This window comes from Vulpes lagopus, chromosome 1 (assembly GCF_018345385.1).
Source record: "Vulpes lagopus strain Blue_001 chromosome 1, ASM1834538v1, whole genome shotgun sequence".
Taxonomy (NCBI): domain Eukaryota; kingdom Metazoa; phylum Chordata; class Mammalia; order Carnivora; family Canidae; genus Vulpes; species Vulpes lagopus.
In genome coordinates, this window is record NC_054824.1 from 175,580,128 (window position 1) to 175,596,322 (window position 16,195).

A 16,195-nucleotide genomic window follows, 5' to 3' on the forward strand; every position below is an offset into this window, starting at 1 on the left:
TCCCCTTTCTCACACCATTTCTTTAACTTGCTCTCAAACTCCATTGGTTAAAATCCCTGCCCTCCCCCCTCCCCCACTATTACTCGGGGAGGGATCTTAAGTGCTGCATGCTCCACAGAAACTGACTTCCCAGATCAGACTAGCATTTTGCAGATCTTGCTCTTTTGTACTTCCTGCCATATTGATCAATACTGACCAATATTGATGTACGTTCCTCCCTTTGTAAATAATACTCTGGATTAGAGAAAGCAGATGGCTTAGTTGGGATTGAAGGCAGCTGGGACTTACCTAAAACTTGCTAATTTTTAGTACAGGACTTGGTTTGGAATCTGACTTTGGGACAAATTTCTGTATTTTTCCTACTCTCTCCTTTATCCAAAAGAAACCAGATGAATTTTAACCAGTGTTGTGGATTCTGTGGGCTCCTAGATTCTATACCCTAGACAGTGAGGGAATTCTGAGGAAAGAGTGTGTCTTTCCTCTGAAAGTTTTTAGGTTTACAGGAAGTAGAGCATAGTGGATAAATACTGTTTTGAAGTCAGAAAGTCTGTGTTCTTATTCTGGCTCTGCTTCTGGCCATCTGTCAGGTCACTTAACTTTCCTGAGCCTTGGGTTTCTTCATTTGCAGAGGAAGATAGTGATAGTCCTTATCTCATATACCAGTGAGTTGGTATATGGAAAGTGCTTAGCTCAGTGCTTGGCGGGGAGTGACCCCTCAGTGAACGATGGCTCTTGTTAACAGGACGTGGGTAGCTCCTGCTTCTGGGGAGCTTTGGGGTCCTGGTTTGTAGGACCACGTTGCTCGCCATCCATACATAACCTGCAGTATCTCCTTCCCTAGCAGGGCTCCCAAAATGCTTATTAAAATATGAGTAGTTATCCTGCTATGGCAAAGCCAAAGGTGGAGTCAACTTTCTATTTGGGGCACTCCAAGATGGAAGACACTGGAAGGACCCTCCCCCTTACCTTCTTCAGTGGCTTGTTTTGAAGTCCCTGTCTCTTGCCTTCTTCAGAAGAAGGAGGCCTCCCAGAGAGTGGCCTGCATCTATCTAGCCTGGATCCTTCTGAGAGTGGACCTAGCTCTGAGTTAATGTTTCTTTGCTGAAGGGAGATTTTGGCTTTGGGGATGGGGCAGGCAAGGAGTGGGCTTATTATGGCTGCAGGTAGTCAGGAAGGAAACTGGGTTGGGCCAAACTGGGTGAGACTTGGATCAAAGAACTCTGGGCCTTCCCAGAACTGACATCCTTTATTTGTCCAGGAGAGCTCCTGAAACCTCTTGCAGTGCTCCCACTGCCTGTATCTCATGGCGTCTTCCCCAGCCTCCCAGCCCTCTCCCACTTGTTGGTTTTCTTGTGAACTTAGAAGTCTTTAAACTGGAGGTTTTACTTGATTCTAAGGGGCAGCAGTGGAGGCATAGAAAGGAAGATGGAGACGCCTGGCTGACTCAGTTGGTAGATCATGGGACTCCCAGTATCGGAGTTGTAGAAGTTCCAGCTCCATTTTTGGTATTGAGATTACTTAAAGCTAAAATTAAAAAAAAAAAAAGAGGGAGAGATGGAAATATAGTAGATACGTAAGAGTTTTATTTTAATCCAAGTCTCTCAAAGATTAATTTTATTGAAAAATTTTTGATACGTTAAGTGTTGACACTGCGAACCTAAGAAAATGCTTAGGAAAGTGATTCCCTTCCCCCTTCTCCCAATCACTGATAGGTCCCCTAAATTCTTGTCTTGACCTCCTTTGCCTTCCTCCTCAATGCTGCAAGAATTGTTGGTTATCATTGTATCCTTTTTGCCCTCTATCCTCTTTTTTAAAAATATTTTATTTATTTATTTATTCACACACACAGAGAGAGAGAGAGAGAGTAAGAGAGAGAGAGAGAGAGGCAGAGACACAGGCAGAGGGAGAAGCAGCCTCTATGCAGGGAGCCCGATGTGGGACTCAATCCCGGGACTCCAGGATCACGCCCAGGGCCCAAGGCAGGTGCCCGACTGCTGAGCCACCCACAGACACCCCCCGCCCTCCCCCTTCTCAGTGGTGTTTCCCCCATTTGGCAGGTGAGAACACTGATGAGGGGAGGTTGAAGTTGCCTACCACCAGGCTGTTAATCAGCATCTATCTCTGGAATGGACTGCCTTCCCCATTTTGCTCTGTCGTTTGCAGCCTGAGTCGGTGGACATGAGCCAGAGTCCTGCAGAGCCCTGCTACCAACTGCAGTTTCCTCCTCTCTCTCAGCAGACTCTTAGCTGCGTTTCCTCCTCCTCTGGGAAGCCGTTAAGATCATAGGCTTTGGAACTAGACCAACTTGGATTTGACTTCTGGCTCTATAGCCATGGAAAGTGTTGTGGTTAGATTATGTCCCTCCAAGAAGATATGTGGGGAGTGCTAACCCCTAGTACCTAAAAAAATGGCCTTCTTTGGAAATAGGGTCATTGTAGATGTAATTAGTTAATATGAGGTCATTTTGGAATAGAGTGGGCCCCAATCTAATATGGTGTCCTTGTAAGAAGATGACCGTGTGGAGACCAGAGACACAGAGACTCCGTGTGAAGATGGAGGCAGAGATTGGAGATGAGATGCATCTACAGGCCAAGGAACGCTGAGGCTTGCCCACCATTACCAGAAGCTAGGAGAGTGCCATGGAAAAGATTCTTCCTCACAGCCCTCGGAAGGAACCAACCCAGCCAACACCTTGATTTTAGATCTCTAGTTTCCGGGACCGTGAGGGAATAAACTTCTGTTATTTTGAGCCTTGCAGCCCATGGTGCTTTGTTACAGCAGCCCTGGGAACCCAGCATACAGGAAGTTACGTGACTTTCTGAGCTTCAGTGTCCTCATCTGTAGAATTGGTATAACACACCCTACATCGTGGTGTGTGTGTGTGACAATTGAAAGGCAGTTTCTGCTTTCTCATTCCAGTCCCGACCAGCAAGGCTGCTATAGCTGACCGGTTTGCCCTCTTTGTTTCCCCCTTTAGCTGAGTGAGGAGTTGGATCAGGTGGTTGAGAACTCAGAGCGAGCAGACGAGCAGGAAAAGGAGACGGACAGAGTCCAAGGTCCAGGAGTCTTACCAGGTAAGTGGATTCAGTGCTGGGGGCAGAAGGGCTGGAAAGCAGGGCTCTGCTGTTGCTTCAGTGGGAGGCTCCAGTCCAGGCGCCTTGCCAGCTGGGTACCTGCGGAAGAGGAGGAGCCCCCTGCCCTGCGCCCCGGTGTCAGGTCTCAAGTATTGCCCTAGTTTTAAAGCTATACATATTTAACCAGCCTTGGGATAGGGGATGTGTTCAGGCCAGTATCTGCTCTTTTCTGTACTCTGGTTTGAGCCAGTTCCTGAAGCCAGGCCATTGGATTCAACAGGTCTCTGCTCTGATGTTTGTTTTTCCTTAGGAAGCAGGTAACAGTTGAACTTCTTAATATCTGAGTCACTTCCCAGGGAGAATATCTAATAGGCCTCACCTCCTGGACATCAGGTCTCCCCAGTATTGTCACCTAGCTGGGCAAGCAGGGTCCCATCAGTCAGGTGGCGTCTTACGGAATCTTATGGTAATGTTGGATAATGTTGACCACTTCTTCCTCCTGGATACACTGTGCTCTCATATGTGATGTGACACTCTGCTTCCCAGACCTGCTCCTTGCAGCTGCCTTTGCAGTCACCTTCCAGCTTTTGGGTGTTAAATGTTTGTCAGAAGCCTCCTTGTCTCTCTAGTAGGCCGTCCTACCCAGGCCCCTTCTCTGCTTCCACCACTGTTTGCTCACATGTGACACCAGGTTTACACCCCCAGCCCAGAGGTTCCATGTAAACTCCAAACTTACGTATCTTATATATCCAAATGCCCAGGCGCTAGCTCTGCTGAGACGTCCCAGAGGTACCCTAAACCTAAACCCCGTACATCCGCAACTGACCTCATGATCCACCACCCCCCCTCGCCTCCAGCACGGCCCTCTTCCAGTGTTTCCTGTTTTGGGGAATGGAACCCATCACCCAGCCAGTCAAACCAGAGAACTCTTTTCTTCCCCTTCCTTCCCTTCTTCCCCTTTTCTCTCTACCCCCCAGCCATGCTGGCCTTCTTTTATTTAGGCTTTACCCTCACCATCGGGCCTTTTTGTTTTATCCCTGTGTCATCTAGTTAACGCTAATCATCCTTCAGCTCTTAGCTCCTCTGCTGTTTTCCACAAAGCATCTCTGACGTCCTGGTTAGATCGTCCTGGTTAGATCGCATCCACCCTCTGATCTCGTCCCTCACGGCCTGCGCACCTCTCCCTTGTAGCCATCTATCCGTGATGGGACCGTGTATTTGTTTGCCTGGCACTTGATGAACGTCGGTTCTGCTGGCATGTAAGCTCCGTGAAGGTAGAGACCAGTCCGTTTTGCTTGCCACCTTAGCTCTGGCCTTACGATAAAGATCTGTTGAATAAATGAGTGTATGGAGCCTCAGCCTGACTCCCAACTTCTTGGGTAGGTTGAAGGAGATGGGCTTCTGCTCCTCTATCTTTGCATCTATAAGGGAGAAGAATGAGCTAGGACATTCTGTGAGTGTGCCTAATCCTTGAGACTTTGTAGAAGGAAGGAGGCTGGAAGAGTAGCTGTTTACTGACTGCTTCCTTGGGGCCAAGCTCTGTCATTCCCAGGGCCCCATTTAATTTTTGTAACTTTCACCTCCTGTGGGGTGGTCATCCTGATTTTGATGGATGAGGACCTGAGGCCCAGGGGAGTTAAGGAAAGTATGGAAAACTCACATAGCTGATAAACTGGATCAAGCTCCGCCTGCCCTCAAACTCTTTCTACTGCACCAGTGCCTCTTAAGAAGTATTTTAAGCATCCTTTTATTAAAGCCTGTTGCGTAAAAGGTAGTAGCATTTACTGGCTGCCCCCACTCTGACTCTAGGCATTGCCTCTGAAGCCCTAAAGCCCCAGGGAGAGAACAGTACATTCGTATTTATTTGCATTAGCTCTGTGTATTAGTTTCTGTTGTTTCTATAACAAATTACCACAAACTTAGTGGCTTAAAACAACAGAGATTTATTATCTTACAGCGCTGGAGGGCAGAAGTCCAAAATGGGTCTCACTGGGCTAAAATTAAGGTTTCAGCAGGACTGAATTCCTTTCTGGAAGCTCTAGGGGAAAATCCATTTCAGTGCCTTTTCAAGCTTCTAGGGGCTGCTCACATTTCTTGGCTCATGGCCCTTTTTCCATCTTCAAAGCCACTGGTAGCCAGTTGAGTCTTTCCTATATCATTCTGACACTGACTTCTGCTTCCTCTTCCACGTTTGAAGAACCCTGTGATTGCATTGGACTCACCTGGATAACCCAGGAACATGTCCTTGTGTTACAGTCAGGTGCGTGGCAGCTTTAATCCCACCTGCTGCCTTAATTTCTCTTTGCCATGTAACTTGACATATGTATGGTTCTAAGAAACAGGACTTGGACGTCTTTGGCAGGCTGTTATTTCACCTGCTGTACCCTGCACTACCCTCTTGCCCCCAATCGGGGGAGGATGGATGGAGACAGCCAGCAGAAGAGAGCGGCCAGATTTGGAAGGGTGAAGCGTTCTTTTGTGTTTCCTTTTATAGATAAGTGCCAGGCAAACTAGGAAGTGGCCATGATGACCTTTGGCCTTAGCTTCTCTTTTTCCTCAGATTCCTGGGGCCTTAAAGTGTGAAGTCAGTCAGAACAGGAAACCAGACCTCAAGCAGAGCAAGTTTTGGGGAGATCATGGACCAGCAAGAGCCTTGCGTGCTTTCAGGGAAACCCTCCAGGGCACATTGCCTTTGTAGACCATAGAAAATCCAGACTCAGAAGAAGTCTCAGTAGTGAGTTGGCCCAAATTTGATAACCTAATCTATGACTCTCAGAGCTCATTTCCTGCCTTTGAGTCCTCTAACAATAATACAAATAATGATAAGGATGCCAGTAGCCACCATTTGTTTATTGGGTGCTTTCATGTACTAGGCCTGCATAGGGCTTTGCATATATACTTACACAGAGTCTTCACGGCCACTCTGTGAGGAGATGGTTAGTTTTGAGGCATGGAGAGGTCAAATAATATGCTCAGAGCTTATGAGTGGCAGGGCTGGGATTTGAACCCAGGGCTGTTTCCTGGTCTGTTTAGTTTCCGGATGATATGCTTTCCTGCTCCAGAATCCTCCCCTTCCTGTACCAGTCACTCACGGATTCCTTCACCTGTTATGCCATGTGCTAAGACCACTAAGAGGGCCAATGAAGCAGGGCCTACCTCCAGGAACTCTGGACATGTAGCGAGAGAAGGCAGGTTATCTAAAGAAGAACTTACCCTCCTCCTGCAGAGCCTGTCCTGAACAACTAATGAGGGCCTTTTCTCCCTGCCCTGTGCCTTCCTGATGCTCAGTATTTTTCCTTTGTGAATTTAGCACAGTTGAAAGAGCACATTTATTGAATATAACTTTTTTAAAAAAATTTATTTATTTGAGAGAGAGAGCATACCCAAGCTGGGGGAGGGGCAGAGGCAAAGGGAGAGGGAGGATCCCAAGCAGACTCCCTGCTGAGTGCACAGCCTGATGCAGGACTTGATCTCACAACCCTGAGATCATGAACTGAGCCGAAATCAAGAGTCAGACCCTTAACCAGCTGAGCTACCCAGGCACCCCTTGAATATAATTCTTTAATTAGTCGTTACCAACCCCTTGGGCCTGCCCCCGAGTTCTGTGAGGCAATCCCAGAATTTTTGTCTTTTCTTCCCTTTATTGTAGCTTTGATGCCTAGCAGAGTACCTGTGGGTGCTCAGTGTTTATTTGTACCCTCAGGGGGATGTGGGGCTTTGGAACAGGAACGTATCTCATCCGAGCAACTAGAATGAATGGTTGAGGGTCCAGGAAATGGTAGAGACAGGTGATTCAGGAATGAACGGAGAGGGGCGGGTTAATGAAGGAAGCGGGATTGAACTGAGGAGGGCAGATTGGTAGGTGGAAAAGAAGGGGCTGGCCGGGGAGGAGGGATGGCATGCATGACCATGTAGACGTCCTGCAGGATAGAAACAGGGCATGTTGGAAACAGTGGGTAGCATGGTGTGGCTGGAGTGGAGGGTTGGTGATGAGAAAAGTAGAAGCAGATGAGGTGGGAAGGACAGATTGGGTCACATTACGGAGGGCTTTAGGTGGCAGGGAGTATTCCATGGGATTGGAGCAGAGGAGCAGGAGTGAAACGAGAATTCAAGGAGGAACAGTATGGCAGTGCCCTAGGGCTGGATTAGGGTGGAGAGAGAACTGTGCTGGGTCAGAGGCTGCTCTGGTAGGTGGCATTGATGTGGGGGAGCGGGAGAAGGAAGAATCAAAGAAGATTCTGAGGTTTGAAGCCTGGTGAGTGGGAGAAGATAGATATACATCATACAGCCCAGAGGGGTCAGTGGCTCGAAGAGAAGGTGCTTCTGTGCTGCAGGTGTCTGGGCTGGTAGGGCCCAGGGGCAGAGGGAGGTGAGGACTGGCCTAGTGAAAGTAGTAGCCTTGAAGACAGCCAGGGACGGCATATAGAGGGAGCTGGCTGTGGAGATAACCTTGGGGAATGGTCACAGTGGGGGGCCAGAAGAGAGGGTGGAGCCGGAGCCCTAGTTGGGGGCCTGGAGGTGGGAGCTGCAGGACAGGAGGGTACTAGGATGTCGGGCCTGTTGACATCGGGCAGCAGAAGTTCAAGTGAAGCACCTGGACGTTCAGGATTATATTCCCAATTTTACTCTCTGAGATGGATAATTCCAATCCATAATATGAAAGCCTCAATTTGTTTCCTCTCCATCAAACGAATCACAACCACCTATTCTCTTCCAAGGGAGAAGTGAGAGCAGACATGCTAACTGAATAAGCAGTTTGTTATATCACATTTGTAATAAAATTGAGGAAGACACTTGGCTAATTAGTCATTGTAGTCCATTCTCCGTGGAAACAGCTGTATATTAATAGAATTGACGAAGATCAGCAACCAAAGGAAAAAATATATTGGATCTCATCAAAATGAGAAACTTTTTTTTTTTTTTAAATGAGAAACTTTTGTGCATTAAAGAATACTACCAAGAAAATGAAAAGACAGCCCAACAGGATGAGAGAGACTTTCATATCATAGATCTGATCAGGGAACTTTTATAATCCAATAATAAAAGGACAACCCAAGTAGAAAAATGACCAGAGAATCTGAATATGTTTCTCCAACACAGATGACTGATACGCACATGAAAAGATGCTTGACGTCTTTCATCATCAGGGAAACGCACATCTAAACTGCAGGGAGACATGTATCGTTCTGTAGCCTTCACGCCTATGATGATGGCTACAATCAATCAGATGGACTAGGTTTGGTGAGGATGTAGAGAAATTAGGACCCCTCGTAGATTGTTGGTAGATATGTAAATTGGTTAAAAAAAATTTCAGTGGTGAGATGTAATGGTGTCTTGTTTCAGAATTGGAGTGCCACAGCATATGCTACTGTGGAAAATAGTCTGGCAATTCCTAAAAGTTCAAATATGGAGTTACCATGTGACCCAGCAATTCTACTTCAAGGTATATATACCCAAGGGAAATGAAAACATCCACACAAAAACTTGTACATGAATGTTCATGGCAGCACTATTCATAGCAGCCAAAAAGTGGAAGCAACCCAGAGGTTCATCAAGTGATGAATGGATTAATAAAATGGTATAGTCACACAATGGAATATTATTTGGCAATAAAGAGAAATGAAGAACCAATGTGTGTGCTACATCATGGATCAGTTTTGAAAATGTTATATTAGGTGAGAGAAGTCAGACACCAAAGGTCACGTGTTGAGTGATTCCATTTACACGAACTGTCCAGAATAGGCAAATCCATAGAACAGGAAGCCAGTTATTGATTGCCAAGGACTAGGAGGAAGGAGGAGTGACTCCTGGTGGGTATGGGGTTTCTTTGTGGCTAATGAAAACATTCTGCTAATTACATAGTGGTGATGGTTGCACACCTTATGAATATACTAAAAACTAAATACAGTCATTTAAAAGGGGTAGATTTTATGGTATGTAAATCATATCTCAAAAACCCCACTATAACAACAAACTGACCACATCATTAAAAAAAAAAAAGAGAGAAACCGTTCATTCCTTCTTTGCATTCAGGATGCATCCCAGTGCTGTTTGCAAGGTAGAATTTTGCAGAGTTACAGTAGACCATCAGTTCCCCCTTCCTGTGAGTAAAGGTCCCCCTGGGTTTTCAGCAGTTGGATTACTCATCACACACCCCCTTGATGGCTGACTTACATTCTGAGGCAAGTCTGGGTTTTTGAAGGAGTGCTGTCATGGGTTTTGTAAAACTCCTAGATTACCTTTTGCAAGAAAATCTTGTGCATTATTTTTGACTTTTTTTTTTAGATTTTACTTATTTTTATTTTATTTATTTGAGAGGGTGAGAAAGAGGGCACAAGTGGGAGGGGCAGAGGGAGAGGCAGACTCCCCCGCTGAGCAGGGAGCTCAACATGGGGCCTGATCCCAGCACCCCAAGATCATAACCCAAGCCAAAGGCAGCCACTTAACTGACTTAGCCACCCAGGCGCCTGTATTTTTTACTTCCTACTGTCATGGGTTTGCATTCATATAAAGGGTGTATACTTTTTGGGACACCTGGGTGGCTCAGTGGTTGAGCGTCTGCCTTGGGCCCAGGGCGTGATCCTGGAGTCCCAGGATCAAGTCCCACGTCGGGCTCCCAATGGAGCCTGCTTCTCCCTCTGCCTGTCTCTGCCTCTCTCTCTCTGTCTCTCATGAATAAATAAATAAAATCTTTTTTTTTTTTTTTTTAAAAAGGATGTATACTTTTAAAACACATTTCTCCAGCTTGCCACAGAAAGCCAGTGTTTGGTTTTTCTGACTGCAGAGTGCATAGGACATTTTTTTCAAATGTCCAGCATCTTTTTTTTTTTTAAAATGGTAAGATATAATGGTGTCTTGTTTCAGAATTGGAGTGCCACAGCATGTGTGGATGATAAAGAGTTTTACAGTTTTTATTTAATTTACATTAATTTATTTAATTTACATGGATCAAGAAAAGGTGGTAGAGAAGCTCACCTTGGCTTCTTTGAGAGACGCAGAGGAGGCACTTGGACAGTGTTTCCATGAGAGTAATTTGTCCAAGTAGCTCTGCCAAGCAAATCCAAGGGATGCAAATTGTCATGTGACCTTTTTCTGCCTTCAGTTAGTTTTTTTAGAATTTTCAAGAAGATGTAGGGGGAGATTCATCTCTTTCCCTAACCAAAGGCATCATGAAGGTGGAACCATTGCAAATCATGTTTATGTGGCTTATGATAGAGTGAATACCAGCCCACAGATGCCCATTATTGTTCCTCTTCATTGCATGGTTTAGCCAGGATGAAGGATACAGTTTACCTGAAAATGCCCTGAGCTTCTACTTGGCATGAAGTTATATTCTTTCAATCAGATCTCCTTTTGTCATTGCTAGTGACTGGAACTAAGTACTAATGTTCACTGCCGTGTAGGGAAAGAACACGGACTAGAAGGTGGGACCCCAGGGCTTTTATTCTGTGCTAGTTATAGACTCTGGGACCTGGATCACTGCACAGAGTGGGTTTGGACCAGATGGCCTTTTAGGTCCCTGCCAGCTCTTAAAAAAATTCTATTCAGATGTTATACACCAAACCAGCCACTTCAGAGTTCTTTCAGTTTGTCTTACGATTTTCTCAAACCTCGCTTGGATGTCGAAAACTGATCCCTGTTGACCCCGCAGTTATGAGCAGCTCGTGACAGGGAATGTTCTTTGACCTGCCATGTTTTGAAGTGAACCTGTGGGGGGCACCTGGCTGACCTAGTCAGTAGGGACTCTTGGTCTTGGGGTTCTGAGTTCAAGCCCCGTGTTGGTTGTGGAGATTACTTAAAAATATAAAAAGTCTTGAAGTGAACCTGTGATCCCACATGGGCCATGGGAACTGGGAGTGCCTTCCAGGCACAACAGCTATGAGTAGGTCCGTGTGTACACAGGCCACTACACCTTGAGTCCTGTGACCCTGCAGCCCGGCTACACATGACTGATCAGGAATCAGCGCCTGAGCTAAGGGGAAGCAGCAAGAGACTAGGTCTGAAGGACAGCAGTGTCCTGTGATGTGTGTGACAGGACACCCTATACAGGATACTCTCCGGGAGAGGGAATTCACTGGTGCAGTGGAGCAAAGTCCTAGAGAAACATGGAGAGCAGGCAGGTAGCGAAGCCACCAGGGAGCAGAAATGGACATTGTCGCTAATAACAGTAAGAAGTGGTAAAAGTAGAATCAGAGACGAAAGTTCAAAAAGAGACTTACTTTCATTCCTCTTGGAGAACTAGAGCTGTCCCCATCCATGGTGGCTCGTGCTCAGCTGCCCAAGGGACTTCCTTAGGGCTTCCTGGTTCCTCACTTCTCTTTGTGGCTGTCAGTGGCTGTTGCCTGCACTCACCTGCTCTTTACTGCCCGAAGGAACCTCATAGACACTTCTGGGAACTTGCACTTCTGTGTAATGTAAAAACTCTAAAGCATTCCGCCATGAATCGCAAGGCACACCAGTTGCCTTATGGTTTCACATACCTGCAGTGCACTGCTGTTCTACAGATGGAAGGTAGCTGTTAGCACTGCAAGACTTTAGTCCCTCTGTTATTTGGGTCATTCAGTCATCAAAAGGACCTGGAAACATTACATGCCTCCCACGTGAAAGATACTGTTTTCTGCCTCACCTTCATTTTATCTTTGGCCTATTTTTTTCTAATTTATCATTATTAAGAGACTGTATGTAGTGCTGTGCTCTTCATTTTTGCTATCTTCATCATTGAAGGCTTTGTTTTTTGAGGGGTAGAGGGTACATTCCATTTCTCTAGGAACATTAATGCATTAAGCAAACACTCTATATATATAGTGCATTTTGCAACATTCTCTCATTCCTTTTAGACATCCTATAACACTGAAATAATTATTTCCTTTTCACATGAAGAAAGTGAGGCTTAGGAGCACTACGTAATTTGTCCTGGGTCTCAGAGTGGTCTGCAGCAGAGCTGGAGTCCAGATCCCTGACTAAAGTTCATGCTTTTAACCACTCAACTGGATATCTGGACTTTCAGTTCAGAAAATAAATTTAATAATGAACACCAAATTATTACTTTGTCAGAACCTCCTGGTGCTTTGGGCACAGGGCTATGTGACCTCCACAGAGCCTTGGCTGATCTCTGCCCTTCTCCCCTATATCCATACTTCAGCCCAAGCAAAGAAATCTCACAGTTTACATCCTCCTGTCCTTCTGAGTTCTGTGGCACTTTTAGCACAGACCATCAGTTCTCTCTTGGTATCTCCCTGAAGCACCTAGCACAAAGTCTTGCACACAGAGTTGGTGTTAGTGCATGTTTGTAGAAGTATGAAATGAATGACTTACTTTTCTCTGACCTAAAACCCTATGATAAGTCTGTGCTGATCCTGCTTTTGTGCTTTCAAATAAAAGAAAATGAAATAATTATGGGCAAATACTCTTCTATCTTTGGATTTAAAGTCCATTTTTTTTTTTTTTTTATATAGGGAGCATATTGTTAGGTCTTGTTTTTAATCCAGGTTGACAGTCTCTGCCTTTTAATTGGAATGTTTGGTCCATTTACATTTTTTAAGTTGAAGTATGGTTGACCTTGTTGTACACTAATATATTAGTTCCAGGTGTACAACATAGTGTTCAACAATACTCACCACAATAAATTGCCATTCATCACCATACAAAGTTACTACAAAATTAATGACTATATTCTCTATGCTGTACTTCTCATCTTCAGAATTTACTTACTTTATAACTGGCAATTTGTGTCCTTTTTTTTTTTTTAAATTTAAAATGTGTTTATTGGGATGGTTTTCCACTCATTTTGATTCAAGTTGCTTTTAGTGATGCTTCTGTCTGAAGGAGCATCCTGGAAGCTTTGCTTTTCTTCCCTATAGGTTGGCAAAGGACAGCCAATACATAAAACTGCTATTTGTGCATGGCTACAGATGGTGGTGATTTTATATCCGTGAGGAAGGAATTAGAGCTCTGCACTGGGCTCTGCTTCTTGTGCCTCCTCTCTATTCTTCCAGGGAGGGATAGAGGAAGTCATTTGCAAGAGGCACGTTCTTGGGAGGTTGTCATCGCTGGAAAGCCTTGAAGTTTGAATCTCTTAGTTCCTTTCACCTATGTTGCCTGTCACCCCCACCTTTCTCCCCTCTGGCAACCTTCAACTTCTTTGTATTTATGAGTCTGTTTCTGTTTTGTTTTGTTTTTCACTTAATTTCACTTAGCATAATACCCTCTAGGTCCGTCTGTCCATGTGAATGGCAAGATTTCATTCTTTTTAATGGCTGAGTAATATTCCACATCTTTATCCATTCATCTATTGCCAGACACTTGGGTTGTTTTTATATCTTGGCACAGTGCTGCAATAGACAGAGGAGTGCACATATCTTTTTGAATTAGTGTTTTAGTTTTCTTGGGGTGAATATCCAGTAGTGGAATGGTACTTCTATTTTTAATTTTTTGAGGAACCTCCATACTGTTTTCCATAGTGGCTGTACCAACTTACTTTCCCACCAACAGTGCATGAAGGTTCCTTTTTCTCCATATCCTTGCCAACACTTCTTGTATTTTTGGTACCACTCATTTTGACTGATGTGAGGGGATATCTCACTGTGGTTTTGATTTGCATTTCCCTGACGATTAGGAATGTTGAGCATCTTTTCATGTGTCTTTTGGCCATCTGGATGTCTTCTTTGGAAAATTGTCTATTCAGATTCTCTGCCATTTTTTAAATCTGATTTTTTGGGTGTGTTACATGAATTGAATTGGTTCTTTATACATTTTGGATATTAACCATTTATTGGATATATCTTTTGCAAATAATGTTATCATTATTTAGTAGGTTGCCTTTTCATTTTGTTAGTTTCCTTTGCTGTACAAAAGCTTTTTAGTTTGATGTAGTCACAATAGTTTGTTTTTGCTTTTGCTTCTGTTACATGAGGAGACAGATCCAGACAAGTGTTGCTAAGGCCAGTATCCAAGAGATTACTGACTATGTTTTCCCTTACGAGTTTCTAGTTTCCAGCCATATATTTAGGTCTCTATTCCATTTTGAGTGTACTTTTGTGTATGATGTAAGTTGTATGGTGTACAAAAATGGTCTGGTTTTATTTTTTTTGCTTGTAGCTGTCTAGTGTTTTCAACACCACTTATTGATGAGACTGTCTTTTATCTATTGTATATTCTTGCCACTTTTGTTGTAGATTAATTGACCATATGTAAACATGGGTTTATTTGGGGCTACCTGTTCTGTTCTGTTGACCTAGGAGTCTGTATATTGTGCCAGATACCGTTTTGATTACTATATAGTTTTCTAGTATAGCTTGAAATCTGGGATTGTGATACCTCCAGCTTTGTGGTTTCTCAAGATTGCTTTGGCTATTGATGGTCTTTTTTTTTTTTTTTTAAGATTTTATTTATTTATTCATGAGATAGAGAGAGAGAGAGAGAGAGGGAGGGAGGGAGGGAGGGAGGGAGGGAGGGAGGCAGACACAGGCAGAGGGAGAAGCAGGCTCCATGCAGGGAGCCCGACATGGGACTTGATCCCCGGTCTCCAGGATCACACCCTGGGCCGAAGGCGGCGCTAAACCGCTGAGCCACCCGGGCTGCCCTATTGATGGTCTTTTTGGTTCTATACAGATTTTAGAATTATTTGTTCTAGTTCTTTGAAAAATACTATTGGTATTTTGAAAAGGATTGCATTGGATCTGTAGATTGCTTTGGGTAATATGGACTTCTTAATAATATTAATTCTGACAACCCGTAAATGTGCTATCTTTTCATTTTTTGGTATTCAATTTCTTTCAACAGTGTTGTGTAGTTTTCAGAGGACCAAGTCTTTCCCTTCCTTGGTTAAATTTTCTCCTGGGGTAGTTTATTCTTTTTGATATAGTCATAAATGGGATTGCTTTTTTTAAAAAATTTTATTGGATTGTTTTCTTAACTTCACTTTCTGCTACTTTGTTATTAGTGTATAGAAATGCAACAGATTTCTGTATGTTAACTTTGTATCCTGCAACTTTACTGTATTCATTAGTTCTGATGATTTTTAGTGGAGTCTTTAGGGTTTCCATATATAGTATCATGTTATTTGCAAATAGTGACAGTTTCACTTCTTTGTTACTGATTTGGGTGGTTTTTATTTCTTATCTGATTGCTATGGCTAGGACTTGCTACTCTGTGTTGAATAAAAATGGCAAGAATGTCTTGTTCCTGATCTTAGAGGAAAAGCTTTCAGTTTTTTACTATTGAGTATGATGTTAGTTGTGGGTTTGTCATATATAGCCTTTATTAGGTTGAGGTATGTTCCCCCTGACCCAACTTTGTTGAGAGATTTTATCATGTATGGATGTTGAATTTTGTCAAATGCTTTTGCTGTATCTATTGGGATGATCATATGGTTTTTACCCTTCATTTTGTTAATGTGGTGTATCATATTGATTAATTTGCAGATATTGAACCATCCATGGTTAAATTCCTCTGGAATAAATCCCACTTGATCTTGGTTAATGAACTTTTTAGTGTATTGTTGAATTTGGTTTGCTAATATTTTGTTGAGTATTTTTGTATCTGTATTCATCAGGAATATTGGTCTATCATTTTCTTTTTGTTGGTAGTGTCTTTGGTTTTGGTGTCAAGGTAATCTGAACAGAAATCTGTTCAGATTTTTTATTTCCTCCTGATTTAGTCTTGGAAGATTATATGTTTCTATATCTATTTCTCCTAGGTCGTCCAATTTGATGGTGTATAATTTTTGTATTAGTCTTTTATAGTCCTTTGTATTTCTGTGGTATCAATCTTAATTTCTCATTCATTTCTGATTTTGTTCTTTTGAGTTCTTGCCCTTTTTTTCTTGATGAATCTGGCTAAAGATTTATCAATTTTGTTTATCCTTTAAAGAACTAGCTCTTGGTTTCATTGATCTTTTCTATTTTTATTTTTTTAGTTCCTATTTAATTTATGTCTGCTCTGATCTTTATTATTTCCTTCCTTTTACTAACTTTGGGCTTTGTTCCTCTTTCTAGTTTCTACAGGTGTAGGGGTAAGTTTTTGAGATTATTCTTGTTTCTTGAGGTAGGCGTGTATTGCTATAAACTTCTTTCTTAAAACTGCCTTTGTTACATCCCAAAGATTTTTGAACTGTTGTGTTT

At 43.4% G+C, this 16,195-nt stretch overlaps 1 protein-coding gene across 3 annotated transcripts in view; it reads left to right on the plus strand.

The window, feature by feature from the left end:
* Positions 1–16,195, plus strand: part of PACC1 (proton activated chloride channel 1) — a 38,065-nt gene that overhangs the window by 1,453 nt on the left and 20,417 nt on the right. For all 3 annotated transcript variants that reach the window (XM_041757465.1, XM_041757448.1, XM_041757456.1), the window contains one exon: positions 2,978–3,074. In XM_041757465.1, coding sequence (XP_041613399.1) covers positions 2,978–3,074 — 97 coding nt within the window. The remainder of the gene's footprint in view (positions 1–2,977; positions 3,075–16,195) is intronic.